The sequence below is a fragment of the Nicotiana tabacum genome, chromosome 8 (assembly GCF_000715075.1).
Source record: "Nicotiana tabacum cultivar K326 chromosome 8, ASM71507v2, whole genome shotgun sequence".
In the NCBI taxonomy this organism is placed as follows: domain Eukaryota; kingdom Viridiplantae; phylum Streptophyta; class Magnoliopsida; order Solanales; family Solanaceae; genus Nicotiana; species Nicotiana tabacum.
Window position 1 is genome coordinate 15,760,742 of NC_134087.1, and position 15,732 is coordinate 15,776,473.

General features: G+C 39.9%; 1 protein-coding gene across 1 annotated transcript; it reads right to left on the minus strand.

Moving 5' to 3' along the window:
- Window positions 1-389: 389 nt before the first annotated feature.
- On the minus strand, window positions 390-2,977 carry LOC107768552 (small ribosomal subunit protein eS7-like). The gene is made up of 6 exons (XM_016587678.2): window positions 2,837-2,977; window positions 2,245-2,329; window positions 2,069-2,142; window positions 1,828-1,951; window positions 942-1,124; window positions 390-685 (listed from the first exon to the last, which is right to left on the minus strand). The coding sequence occupies exons 2-6, from the start codon at window positions 2,317-2,319 to the stop codon at window positions 566-568; spliced, it is 576 nt and encodes a 191-aa protein (XP_016443164.1). The 5' UTR covers window positions 2,320-2,329; window positions 2,837-2,977; the 3' UTR covers window positions 390-565.
- Window positions 2,978-15,732: the final 12,755 nt, after the last annotated feature.

Below are 15,732 nucleotides of genomic sequence, written 5' to 3' on the forward strand. Positions count from 1 at the left end.
TTTTCTGATTTTTGTTGCTGTTACGAATCTATTGTCTTTGAGCCGAGGTTCTCACAGAAACAGCCTCTATCCCTCTGGGATAGGGATAATGTCTGCATATAATCTACCCTCCCGATACCCCACTAGTAGAATTCTACTGGATTGTAGTTGCTGTTTGTATTTCTGCACGTGGCCATGACCATTTGGCTCCCTCACTTACTCTAGTACTTCTGCATGTCTTGAATTAAGAGTGTTACTTTACTTGCTTATTGGAAGTAAGCATCTAATCTGACATTCACTGGTACGAGTAATATAGAGCCACGCCACACAAGGCACATTGAAGAGAGAAGCTCTCCCTAACTAGGGGTCACACACACAAAAGACACAGAATGAGAGCAAATAAAACCAAATTCAACAAACAAGCCAGAAAAACCTATGGCATAGCAACACAGTTTTAAGTGAAAATCAATAGAAATTTCACATGGTTCTCTGCATTCTAAACAAAATGAAATTGTCAAAATTTCAAAGAAGGAACCACTAAACTGTAGTTTCACATCAAATAGATGAAGATAAGCATTTTGTTTCCTTAAGCCTCAGTGATAGGGTACTCAAACACAACATCTTTGCCTGAAAGCTTTCTGTAAACGGCTGAAAAAGTCTCCAACTTGTACTCAGTGTTGTTCCGTTCCTTGGGGTCCAAGAACACCTATCCACAAAAAAAAAAGGATGAAAATAAATCAGGAAAACCACAATAGAGCTTCTGCCCTTTCAACGAAAATGTCAAAGAAGTTATCACGCAGAAAATGATACCAACAAAGAAAACTTGCAGTTACTAGCTGTCTGACATTATTGAAAATGCACAAGCAGTACTATTACTTCACCCAAAAAAATATTCCAGTTTACCACAACCATAAACATTTGAGCAAGAAGATAGAGCGTTCAATAGTGCTTCATAATATTACCTTCATTATCTTGGAGCCATCAATGCGATACCTAGTACGCTTCCCAACAATCTCAGCAGGAACAACCAAGTCCTCCAATATGGCGTCATGAACAGAAGTAAGAGTTCTGCTGCGGGGTCGTTGAGCAGCTGAACCTCTCTTGGGAGGTCTAGCTATCCTCCGAGTGGCGATAAAAATTACATCCTACAAAAAATCAAAACGTCATCAAAGGCAGGAAGACCAGTGGCCTACATTGTAAAACAAGGAAACAAGAATAGTTAGCCTAATAAACTAGTGCAAGTACAATGTGACATATCAAGCTTCAGAATGAGTATGACAATTTACCCTCATTATTTTACTCGCATTGGATGTCAACTAATCAAATACTAACTCTTTTATTTATTATGTATTTTTTTCAGGTACTTGGTACCTACAAAAGTTCCACAAAGCACCCAGTATAGATGAACAAGGCCAACTGAATAGGACTTCAAACATTGGGTTCCATTATCAGTATAGTACCACAGCTATAATTCAAAGGAGAGCGGAAGCAGGAACTCTATAATAATGTCAATACTACTAGGTCTAAATAGCAGTATGTGAATTTTCACAAATGCCAATCCCAAAAGGCAATGTCAAATATTTTCCTCCTTGATAAATACAATTTCACCCAAACCAGAATACAGGAAAAACAAAATGTGCAGCGCCATGAGGAAGGGATCAGTTATTGACGAATCATAAAGGGAATTATGAAGAATGAATTCATTACAAATCACAACCATGTTTGATAACCATCAATTAACTAAAATAGCATGTGCATTTCAGATTAAACACTCTAAACCCAGTCCTTGAGAACATTCTCAAAGGCAATGATGAAGACATAAAATAATGATTATAATTCAATAGTTACCTTGCCACTGAATTTCTTCTCCAACTCCCTAACAAGGCGAACATGAACCTTGCGGAAAGCTTTCCTCAGTCTGTAGGGCACATGGATAACAACAGCTTTCCTGTTTCCTGACACATCAATTTGACTGCAATAACCCAGAAACAGAACCAGTTACTACAATATGAAAAATATAGTATAGACTAACTACAACATATACTAGACAGCCATTAAAAAGGTGTAACATAGACTTGACTACACATACGCTGCTGAATTGATGTATAGGTCCTTCAATTCACTTTTCAGCTCTTGGTTGGTGTTTTCCAAATCAAACAAAGCCTGTTCAGAAACAATTTAATGCCTTTCTTTAAACATTTTATATCCAATGAACCTATTCAGGTTTTAAATAACAAATGCCATCATGTAAGAACAAAACGCAACCTGTGCAACAGACTCCTCAAACTCAGTAGGTTCAGCATCTTTATCTTTGTGAATCTTTTGCTTCGACGTGTACATCTTGACAGATCTGTTTATCACACCAATTAAACATATTCAACAATAACCCCAAATAATTACCATAAAGCATCAGCAAGAACCACTTAACACGAGCAACTTACAAATAATCAACTTTTCAAAATGTACAACACAAAACATCATAAACATTTTCTAAATAATATCAACAAAACAGCATATTAATCAAACTAATTGGGGTCAGCTATATAAATCCTCTACATCCATTTTCCTCTACGGAACCACATTTAACATCAACACAGTTGTAGTTATACAAGGGGAAAAAAACATCAACACTACACAGATAATCCAATGCACAAACTCAAAACGGGTAGAGGAAAAACGTCATTTTTGTCTGAATCAGCATTGGTTTCTCAATTTGTTCATCTATTTCAAACTTAAACAGAGAATCAATAACAAAAAGCTAGAGATACCATAATCATGTGCTTCTAAGAGCTTAGGAAAATGGAAATATTGAATATTGACGTAAAATCTGAAGAAGTTTTGGCTAAGAGAGGAGTACCTGCGAGTAAGAGGCAACTACAGAGCTGGTGTGTGTGTGTGTGTGGAAGCCAAGAGTTTTGTTTGCGGGAAGCAAGAAAAGAAACCCTAGGGCTTTGAAGTGTATAAAGGATGAGACAGCTGCACAGTTTAGATTGAGTGGGCTGGATTTGGTTTATTGAATAACGGCCCATTGGGTTTAGTAACTTGTAATTGGGAGAATGACGCAAATGGGATCATTTGGTGTCACCGTTTAAATTTGGAATTTTTACCTGATATAGCAAAGGTTAACATCTTATTTATTTTAAATAAATACCATTTAAAAAATTATATTCTGTAGATACCTTTTAATGTTTATAATAAAATATTTAATTTTTGTTACCTCTTACCCCTAAGCCACTAAATACTTATTCAGTTACACTATTTTATTTTTTTCTGTGCTTTGATAGCTATTCAATAATGAAAACAGTATATTTCCTCTTTATCAATTCGCCATCTTCAACTGCTCCAATCTGAACCAGCGAATTCACTATCTCCGACCGCCGCATAATATTCAAATTCAAGTGCTGATGGCTCGTCTTCGTCATCGTCGTCGTATTTATTTGGTCTGATTTGAATTCTTGTGAAGGCTACAACGGACTGAACCTGGATGATTTGTCGGCGCACACATGCAATGTTTTTTCTTCTGATGATGATTTTGTTGGCCGCTACTCTGCTGTGGTTCACGGCGGTGGACGAAACGACGGATTCGCCGGAAATTAAGGTTTGTTCTTGAACAAAGACGATGGAGTTTAGGGTTGAACAACTTGATTTTCTGTTAATATATTTCAATATATTTTCATGTATTTCATTGTATTCAATGTCTTTTTTTTCATTGTAATTCAATGTATCTCTTTGTATTTCATGTATTTCATTGTATTCACTGTCTTTTTTTATTGTATTTCAATGTATCCCGTTGTATTCTATGTATTTCATTGTATTCACCGTCTCGATATATGTCATAAATGTATTCATATATTTTTTTTAATTAATATAATTTATGTATTCAGATGTATTATATAACTAGTATTACTACTCGCACGGATGCGCGGACATTAATCATGTCAAATATTTAAGTTATTTGAATTGTATATAAATAATCTTAAAATTTACACTTTCTCAGTAAATATAGATAATCATTAGATATTAACTACATGAAAAAAAATTAACCATTTTTCTATTTTTCTTTTTTGATACTATTCTTGCTGGTGTCATTGGATCTAACTCATATTTATGGCAAAACAATCAATGTTGAGACAATGAATGACTCTTTGGATAAGAACTGTTTTACTATTACTTGAACTCTTATTTGGTGTGTTGATATCTCTTAAAAAATATTTCTTTCTTAAAATTTCAGTTTCTGAAACATTATTTTTCAATAATAATTATTTTATAATAATGTAATTGAAAATACTATTTTTAATTCAAAATTCATTTTAGTTGGTTATCTAAAAATATAAAATATTCTTTAGCTAGTGAATTTTTTTTATTCCACTTTGATATTTGACATTAACCATGTTAAATATCTGAGTTATTTGAGTTATATGTAAATGACTTTAACATTTAAACCTTCTAAATAATTATAGATAGTCGTCAGATATTAATTAAGAAATATTATATGAAAACAGACTAATATTTTCTCAATTCTTGTAGTGATAATTTTATTTTTGCACTATTCTCATAGGTGTCATTGGAACCTAAAAATAGCCACAAAGTGAAATATTAACTCATATTTATGGCAAAGCACAAAAGTAGACACGATATAAACGATTCTTTGATTACAACGTGACTCTTATACTACGACTTGAACTCTTATTTGGTATGATTTTATCTTTCAAAAAATATTTCTATTTTGAAATTTCAATTTCTAAAAATTTATATATATTATAATAATGATTATCTTTATAATGATGCAAGTGAAGATATTATCCTTAATTTAAAATTCAATTTAATCGGCTATCTAAAATTTTAAATGATTCTTTGACTGGATTTATTTTAGTATGACTCCACTTTAAGTTTATCGATATCTCTAACCCCAAAATTTGAATTTTTAATACCCTATATATACAAAAAAATTGTTCTTTGAATCATTAAATGTTAAATTAGTTGATTATTATTATAAAATATTGCATATATTGTCTTAAAATTGTCAAGTAGTTTATTTTTCGACATCATACTTGGCTTAACCTCAATGCAAACTACTCAAATTGCATTCCAATTCAAATTTGAAAATCATATCAGTTTGTTAATAATAGTGATTTTTTAAAAACAATACATAATGTAAATAAAAAAAAAATTCTAAGATATCATTATCTTATAATGTATGTATTTGAGTTGAAAAAAAATATTTGAAATCGATGAGATTAACTTTCAAATTTTTTATACTCAACAAAGATGAAACATAAGAAGAAATTTTTTGTCAACTTTTATTTCTCGTTTTTAGATCTTTCTAACATTTTTTCAATATTTATTTTCTTTTATCTTATTTTTATGTTATTATTTCTTTTGTTACAAAAAATTAATTTATTTCACTATAAAAAATGAGTTTTAATAAAAATTGTCTGCATATGAACTTTAATTATATTTTTAGTCTTTGGTTGAAATTATTTCATATTTTATTTTGGCTTCATCTAATCAGCCTAAATAGGTGCTCACCCGACCACTTAAATTAAAAAATTGAATGATGTGTAATTTATATATTGTAACGACCCGCCCGGTCGTTTTGCTTTTTAGAACCTCGTTCCCTTAAATAAAACTTCTCGTGCTTGCTTTAGCTAATTTTCGACTTGCGGGGACAGTTAGTTCGGGATTTGGAAGAGTTTGGAGTAAAATATGTCCATTTGATTCCTTAGAATTGTCTTAAAAGACTAAGTTTGACTTTGGTCAACATTTTGAGCAAACGGACCCGGATTCGTGATTTGACAGTCCCGGAAGGTCCATGGGAAAATATGGGCCCTGGGCGTATGCCCGGAATCGAATTTTGAGGTCCTTAGCCCGAGTAATGAATTTTTATTAGAAATTATTAATCTGAAGTTTTAAGGATTTAAAGAAACTAATTAATGATTGATTTCATAGGTATCGGGCTCGTATGTTGGTTTTGAAGCCCGATACAGGTCCGAAATATCATTTAAGACTTGCCTGTAAAATTTGGAGTTAATCCGAGTAGTTTAAGGGCGTTTTGGCCCGTTAGAGGAAAATTAAGAACTTGAAGTTCATAAGTTTGATTCATTTGGTTTTAGGAGGTGATTCCTAGATTTAGCATTGTTTCGGGTGTTCTGAAGGTTCGAGTAGGTCCGTCTTATGATTTCAGACTTGTCGGTATGTTCAGATGGGGCCTGGGAGCCCCGAGCGACAATCGGACGAGGCTCGAGTGAAGTGGAAATTTTTTAGAAGAGCTGAAGTTGTTGCTTCTATCATAACCGCACTTGCGGTTCGTAAACCGCAGGTGCGAAACCGCAGAAGCGGTCCTTTCATCGCAGATGCGGCCTAGAGCAGGCCAGGCCAGGAACCGTAGAAGCGGCTCCGTAGATGCAACCTCAAGACCGTAGAAGCAGTCCCAGCCATTTTCGCCCCTTTCGCATATGCGGTCCCCAGACCGCAGATGCGGAAATCGCTGAGGCAGTGAGGTTCATTTAATACGGGTTCTAAGTTATTTTTATCATTTTTTCACTCTTCCATCGGCGATTTTAGAGCTTTTGAGAGAAGATCTTCACCTAGCATCTTGAGGTAAGTGTGTTCTACCTATTTCTAGTTTAATGATTTTGTCTTGGGTAGATTAAACACTAGTATTAAGGTGAAATCATGGGGTGAGAGCAAAAACCTAGGGTTTTAGTAAAAGCTAGATTTAACCACGAAATTTGCCGTGGAATAATTAGAAATCATATATTATCGATCCTTAGGTTATAGAGAACAACTTCCTTTGAAAAAATTTGGAATCCGGGCACGTGGGCCCGGGGTCGGAGTTTAGGAAACTTGTGTTAAAGGTTGGGAAATTGCTTAAATAGCTGGAATTCGTTCTTGTGAACCTAAATTGACTAGTTCTTACCTCATTTAACTAGTTTGGGATCGTTCGGCTCCGAATTGAGGGCTTGGACTCGTTCCTGGTAGTGGAAGTGCACTTTGGAGCGAGGTGAGTCACCTTTCTAACCTTGTAAGAGGAAATTGTCCTCATAAGTGTAATAATGGAATTAATTTCTATTATATGCGGGGGCTACATACGCATTAGGTGACGAGAGTCTGTGCGTAGCTACTACTATGTTAGGTCCGGGTAGTCTAGGACCCAAAAGCATGCTCTACGTGACATTCTTGTAACTTGATGATAAATTCGGATTCGTATAAATTATTTTGGTTAAGGTAAATGAGACTAGTGGAGGAACCTTGTCCTGTTTGGTCTTTTAAAAGAGAATTTAGATATTCCTGTGAATAATGCATCTATGGTTCGAGTCGTTCGACCCTCGGCAGTGCACACTTTACTTTTATGTTGGATCGGGTAGTACGTCCCTCGGTGTTATTTGTGCATGCTTTACTTAGTATTTCTCGGCGGACTGAACTTCATATATGCCTTGAAAATGTAAATGGATACCATGACATTATTTGGAGAAAGGATGTTACTCATTGCCATAAAACGTTAATAAATTGTGCTATTCATTGTTATTATAAACTCTTCTTATATTATTCGACCCTAGTAAGTATCAAGTCGGCCTCTCGTCTCTACTTCTTCGAGATTAGACGGGATACTTACTGGGTACATATTATTTATGTACTCATACTACACTTCTGTACTTAATTGTACAATATCTAAGGTAGGTGTGTCTGGTTATCAGTCTGGTGCGTATCCCTGAGCGGACTCGAGACTTTTACGGTGAGCTGCTTCCCTCCCATGCCGTTCAGCAGCATGAAGAAGTCTTTCTTATGTATTTTTGCTGTCTATTCTGTTTCGCACAATAGAATAGTGTGATTCTTTTGTATATTCTACTAGTTGCCCACAACTCGTGACACCAGGTCTTGACACACACATTAGTAGACTGTATCCTTTTGGGGTTGTATGATTATTATGACTTTATTAATCATTTCTGATTTTTATTTCAACTTAAAGAATTATTTCAACTATTTTTGGGTAAAGGTAAGTGAAAGTTTATTTAGTATTTTCCGCGTTGGCTTGCCCGACAATGGTGTTGGACGCCATCATGACCTATTATGGAAATGGGCCGTGACAATATGGTATCGGAGCACTAGGTTCATGTAGGTCTCACAAGTCATGGGCAATCCTAATAGAGTCTTGTAGATCGGTACGGAGACGTCTGTATTTATCTTTGAGAAGCTATAGGGTATCCCAGAGCTATTTCAGTAGTACCACCAACAGATCCTGCGGGAGATCCTATTATCGAGGAGCAGGGCGAGCTGCCCGCAGCTGAGCCTACCCCGACAGACTTTATGACAACACCGGGATTCCAGGAGGTCATGGGCCGTATGCTACAGTTCATGGATTCTATGACTCAGACTGGTTTATATCCAGCAGATTCGGCTACATCACAAGCGAGAGGGGGAGCACAGACCCCTACTGCTCAGGCTCCCGGTCACGCAGCCACAGTGTATTAGACTCCGGATGCACTACCCGCAGATGGGGCTCAGCCAGTTGCTGCAGTGGCACCCCAACCCAGGCCAGCTGTGGATGGCGATTCGCAGGAGTTATTGGATAGATGGACTAGGATTAACCCTCATATCTTCGGGGGTGAGCGACATGAGGATGCCCAGGACTTCATTAACAGGTGCAGGGACAGACTGCACAACATGAGGATATTGGAGTCGCATGGAGTTGACTTCACTACTTTTCAGCTGGAGGGCAGAGCCCGTAGGTGGTGGCAGTCCTATATTCTTGGCAGGCCAGCAGGTTCTCCTCCCCTCACTTCACACAGTTATTCTTGGATAGGTACATTCCTCCCTCTGAGAGGGAAGAGCTGCGGTATCAGTTTGAGCATCTTGAGCAAGGTCAGATGTCGGTGACCGATTATGAGGCGAGGTTCTCTGAGTTGTCTCGCCATGCACTCATGATACTTCCCACAGATGCAAAGAGAGTGTGGAGGTTCGTTGGAGGGTTACACCCCACTATTCGAGCTGGCACGGCCCGAGAGGTGGAGATGGGTACTGAGTATCAGCTAGTGGTAGAGATTGCTCGCAGAATTGAGGGGTAGAGAGTAGATGCAGTAGGATAAGAGGGCTAGATTTTCGGGAGAGTTCAGAGGTGACCCAGCTAGGGGTAGAGGTCACTTTGGGAGGGGTCAGCCCAGTAGACCCCCGTATTCGGCACCACCACCCCCTCCTAGAGGTGCTCCAGTGAGGCCTTATTTCAGTGCGATGCCGGAAAGTTCTTACCGTCCACCAGCTGTTCAGGGTTCCTTCGGCGGATATTCTGGTTATCGGGGTTCTTCCAGTGCTCACTTCTGTGCCATGCCAAAGAGTTCATATCACCCCCAGCCATCTAGGGTTCTTCCAGTGGGTATTCGGGTCAGTAGGCTCAAACTTCAGGTCAGCAGGTTATGGTACCGAGGGTATGCTATGAGTGTCGAGATCCGGGTCACACGAAGAGGACATGCCCCAAACTTCGGGGCAAGGTAGTGCAGCAGGGTCAGCACCCTATGAATTCAGCACTAGCCGCCCCGGCACCTAGAGGTGGAGGGCAGGCTGGTAGGGGTCGTCCTAGAGGTAGAGGCCAGACAGGGAGAGGTCAACCAGCTATTCCTCAGTCAGGTGGAGGCCAGCCAGCCAACGCTCCATCCAGATTCTACGCCCTTCCGGCCAGGCCAGATGCATTGGCCTCAGATACCGTCATCACAGGTATTATCTCCGTCGGCGGTAGAGATGCTTCGGTATTATTTGACCCAGGGTCTACTTATTCATATGTATCATATTTGTTTGCTCATTTTTTGGTTATTTCTAGGGAGCATTTGGGCACTCCTGTTCATGTGTCCACTTTTGTGGGTGATTCTGTGGTTGTGAATCGGATCTACCGGTCCTGTGTGGTCACATTCTGTGGTTTTGAGACTAGAGCAAATTTCATGTTGCTTGATATGATCGATTTTGAGGTCATCCTAGGCATGGATTGGTTATCTCCATATCATGCCATCCTAGATTGCCATGCCAAGACTGTTTCACTAGTGATGCCAAACTTTCCGAGGTTGGAGTGGAAGGGGTCCACAGTTGATACACCTAGTTGGGTTATTTCCTTCCTGAAGGTTCGGCATATGGTCGAGAAAGGTATTTGGCTTATCTAGCTTATGTTCGGGATACCACCGTAGAGTCTCCAACGATTGATTCAGTTCCAGTAGTTCGGGAGTTCGCTGATATATTTCCTTCTGATCTTCCGGGCATGCCACCGGATCGTGATATTGATTTCTGTATTGATTTGGCTCTTGGCACCCAGTCTATATCTATTCCACCGTACCATATGGCTCCTAAAGAGTTGAAAGAGTTGAAGGAGCAGCTTGAGGAGTTATTAGTGAAGGGGTTTGTTAGGCCCAGTGTATCACATTGGGGTGCACCGGTGTTATTTGTGAAGAAGAAGGATAGGACTATGCGGATGTGCATTGATTACCGCCAGTTGAACAAAGTCACCATCAAGAATAAGTATTCGTTGCCTCGTATCGATGATTTGTTTGACCAGTTGCAGGGTGCTAAGGTGTTCTCTAAGATAGACTTGAGGTCAGGGTACCATTAGCTGCAGATTCGGGACTCGGATGTTCTGAAGACTACATTCTAGACTAGATATGGCCATTATGAGTTTTTGGTGATGTCCTTTGGCTTGACTAATGCCCCGACATCATTTATGGACTTGATGAACAAGGTGTTCAGGCCTTATATTGATTCATTTGTCATCTTCTTCATTGACGACATCTTGATATACTCATGTAGCTTGGGGGAGCACGAGCAGCATTTGAGAGTAGTGCTTTAGACCTTGCGAGAGTAGAAACTATATGCTAAGTTCTCCAAGTGTGAATTTGGCTAGAGTCGGTGGCATTCTTGGGGTATATTGTGTCAGGAGAGGGTATTAAGGTGGATCCCAAGAAGATCGAGGTAGGTCAGAGTTGGCCACGCACTACCTCAGTGACCGAGATTAGGAGTTTCCTGGGGTTAGCAGGTTACTATAGACGATTCGTGCAGGGCTTTTCATCTATTGCATCACCTTTGACTAGATTGACCCATAAGGGTGCTCCTTTCCGTTAGTCTGATGATTGTGAGGAGAGCTTTCAGAAGCTCAAGACAGCTTTGACTACAGCACCATTTCTTGTATTACCTTCCGGCTCGGGGATGTATACGATATATTGTGACGCTTCACGCGTTGGCTTGGGATGTATATTAATGCAGGAGGGGCAAGTTATTGCATATGCTTCGTGTCAGCTGAAGGCTCATGAGAAGAATTATCCTGTGCACGATCTAGAGTTGGTCGCGATTGTTCATGCCCTTAAGATGTGGAGGCATTATCTGTATGGGGTGTCATGTGAGGTCTATACTGATCATCGCAACTTGCATCATATATTCAAGCAGAGGGATCTTAATTTGAGTCAGCGTAGGTGGCTTGAGTTACTGAAAGATTATGACATCACCATTCTTTATCATCCGGGCAAGGCAAATGTGGTCGCGGATGCCTTGAGTAGGAAGGCGGAGAGTATGGGTAGCTTGGCATTCATTCCAACAGCGGAGAGGCCACTAGCTTTGGGCATTCAGTCCTTGGATAATAGACTTATGAGGTTGGACATTTCAAAGCCCAGCCGAGTTCTTGCATGTGTGGTTGCTTAGTCTTCATTATTGGGGTAGATCAAGGCCCGACAGTTCGATGATCCACATTTGGTGGTTCTCAGAGAGACGGTACTTTAGGGAGGTGCCAAAGAGGTTTCTATTGGAGAGGATGGTGTTTTACGACTCCAGGGTCGTTTATGTGTTCCTAATATTGATGGCCTAAGGGAGAGGATTTTAGAGGAGGTGCACAGTTCGCGGTATTCCATTCATCTGGGTGCTACGAAGATGTACCGTGACTTGAGGCAACATTATTGGTGGCGAAGGATGAAGAAATACATAGTGGAGTATGTAGCCAGGTGTTTGAATTTCCAGGAGGTCAAGTATGAACACCAGAGGCCGGGTGGCCTACTTCAGTAGATGCCTATACTAGAGTAGAAGTGGGAGCGCATCACCATAGATTTCGTAGTTGGGTTGCCGCGGACCTTGCGGAAGTTTGATTTAGTATGGGTCATTGTTGATAGGTTGACCAAGTCGGCCCACTTCATCCCAGTGGCGACTACTTACACAACAGAAAGGTATGCTCAGATTTACATTCGGGAGATAGTCTGGTTGCACGGTATGCCTATTTCCATCATATTAGAGAGAGGCCTCAATGCACTTCCCATTTCTGGAGAGCGGTTCAGAGTGAGTTGGGGACCCGTGTAGAGCTCATCACAGCATTTCATCCTCAGACCGACAGGCAGTCGGAGCGGACAGTTCAGATTTTGGAAGACATGCTTAGGGCATGTGTGATTGACTTTGGAGGGCAGTGGGATCAGTTCTTGCCCTTGGCAGAAATTGCATACAACAACAGCTATCAGTCCAGCATAGAGATGGCTCCATACGAGGCTTTATATGGTCGCCGTTGTTGTTCTCCTATCGGGTAGTTTGAGCCTGGTGAGGCTAAGTTATACGGTACAGGATGCCTTGGACAAGGTGAAGTTGATCCAGGAGAGGCTTAGCACAGCTCAGTCTAGATAGAAGAGTTACGCGGATTAGAAGGCGCGTGATGTATCATTCATGGTTGGCGAGAAGGTTCTCTTGAAAGTTTCACCAATGAAAGGCATTATGAGGTTCGAGAAGAAGGGAAAATTGAGCCCAAGGTTTATTGGTCCCTTTGAGGTATTGAGGCGAGTTGGGGAGGTTGCCTATGAGCTTGCTTTACCCCCCAGCCTATCGGAGGTTCACCCGGTTTTTCATGTATCGATGCTTCAGAAGTATCATGCCAACTTGTCCCATATGTTAGACTTCAGTACTATTCAGCTGGATGAGAGTTTAGGTTATGAGGAGGAGCCAGTTGCCATTATTGATAGACATGATCACTAGTTGAGGTCCAAGATGATTTCTGCGGTAGGGTCTAGTGGAGGGGCCAACCAGTCGAGGAGGCGACCTAGGAGTCCGAGGAGGACGTGCAGAGCAGATATCAACATTTATTCAGCAGCTCAGGTACTTTTCTATGTCCGTTCGAGGATGAACATTTGTTTAAGAGCTGGAGAATGTAACGACCCGCCCGGTCGTTTTGCCTTTTAGAATTCCATTCCCTTAAATAAAACTTCCCGCGCTTGCTTTAGATAATTTTCGACTTGCGAGGACGGTTAGTTCGGAATTTGGAAGAGTTTGGAGTAAAATATGTCCATTTGATTCCTTAGAATTGTCTTAAAAGACTAAGTTTGACTTTGGTCAACATTTTGAGCAAACGCACCCAGATTTGTGATTTGACGGTCCCGGAAGATCCGTGGGAAAATATGATATCTGGGCATATGCCCAGAATCGAATTCCAAGGTCCCTAGCTCGAGTAATGAATTTTTATTAGAAATTGTTAATCTGAAGTTTTAAGGATTTAAAGAAACTAATTAATGATTGATTTCATAGGTATTAGGCTCGTATGTTGGTTCCAAATCCCGGTACAAGTCCGAAATATCATTTAAGACTTGCCTATAAAATTTGGAGTCAATCTGAGTAGTTTAAGGGCGTTTTGGCCCGTTAGAGGAAAATTAAGAACTTGAAATTCATAAGTTTGATTCATTTGGTTTTAGGGGGTGATTCCTAGATTTAGCGTTGTTTCGGGTGTTCCGAAGGTTCGAGTAGGTCCGTCTCGTGATTTCAGACTTGTCGGTATGTTCGGACGGGGCCCCGGGAGCCCCGAGCATCAATCGGATGAGGCTCGAGTGAAGTGGAAATTTTTTAGAAGAGCTGAAGCTGCTGCTTCTGTCATAACCACACCTGCGATTGGTGGACCGCAGGTGCGAGACCACAGAAGCAGTCCTTTCATCGCAGATGCGGCCTAGGGCAAGGCAGGTCAGGAACCGCAGAAGCGGCTCCGCAGATGTGGCCTCAAGACCGCAAAAGCGGTCCCAACCATTTTATCCCCTTTCACAGATACGGTCCTCTTATTGCAGATGCGGTCCCTAGACCACAGATGCCGAAATCGCTGAGGTTGTGAGGTTCATTTAATACGGGTTCTAAGTCATTTTTATCACTTTTTCACTCTTCCATTGATGATTTTAGAGCTTTTGAGAGAAGATCTTCACCTAGCATCTTGAGGTAAGTGTGTTCTACCTATTTCTAGTTTAATAATTTTGTCTTGGGTAGATTAAACACTAGTATTAAGGTGAAATCATGGGGTTAGAGCAAAAACCTAGGGTTTTAGTAAAAGTTAGATTTAACCACGAAATTTGCTATGGAATAAATTAGAAATCATATATTATCGATCCTTAGGTTATAGAGAACAACTTCCTTAAAAAAAATTCGGAATCCGGGCACGTGGGCCCGAGGTCGGATTTTAGGAAACTTGTGTTAAAGGTTGGGAAATTGCTTACTCGTTCCTGGTAGTGGAAGTGCACTTTGGATCAAGGTGAGTCTCCTTTGTAGCCTTGTAAGAGGGAATTGTCCTCATAGGTGTAATAATTGAATTAATTGCTATTATATGCGGGGGCTACGTATGCATTAGGTGACGAGAGTCCGTGCGTAGCTACTACTATGTTAAGTCTAGGTAGTCTAGGACCCAAAAGCATGATCTACTTGACATTCTTGTAACTTGATGATAAATTCGGATTCGTATAAATTATTTTGGTTAAGGTAAATGAGACTAGTGTAAATGAGGAACCTTATCCTGTTTGGTCTTTTAAAAGAGAATTTGGATATTCCTGTGAATAACTACCCCTCCGATATATATATATATATATATATATATATATATATATATATATATATATATATATATATATATATATATATATATATATTGTCTGCTTGTTGATGAGCTTATTTATATTTGACCGCGTCGCATGTGTGATTCGCAAGCGGGGTAATAGATGCATCTATGGTTCGAGCCGTTCGACCCTCGGCAGTGCACACTTTACTTTTATGTTGGATTGGGCCGTATGTCCCTCGGTGTTATTTGCGCATGCTTTACTTAGTATTTCTCGGTGGACTGAACTTCATATATGCCTTGAAAATGTAAATGGATACCATGACATTATTTGGAAAAAGGACTGTTACTCATTACCATAAAACGTTAATAAATTGTGCTATTCATGCTTATTATAAATTCTTCTCATATCATTCGACCGTAGTAAGTATCAAGTCGACCTCTCGTCTCTACTTCTTCGAGATTAGACGGGATACTTAGTGGGTACATATTGTTTATGTACCCATACTACACTTTTGTACTTAATTGTACAAGATCTAAGGTAGGTGTGTCTGGTTATCAGTCTGGTGCGCATCCCTGAGCGGACTCGAGACTTTTACGGTGAGCTGCTTCCCTCCCATGCCGTTCAGCAGCCTGAAGAAGTCTTTCTTATGTATTTTTGTTGTCTATTCTGTTTCGCACAATAGAATAGTGTGATTCTTTTGTATATTCTACTAGTTGCCCACAACTCGTGACACCAGGTCTTAGCACACACATTAATAGATTGTATCCTTTTGGGGTTGTATGATTATTATGACTTTATTAATTATTTCTGATTTTTATTTCAACTTAAAGAATTATTTCAACTATTTTTGGGTAAAGGTAAGTGAAAGTTTATTTAGTATTTTCCGCATTGGCTTGCCCGTCAATGGTGTTGGGCGCCATCATGACCTATTATGAAAATGGGTCGTGGCATA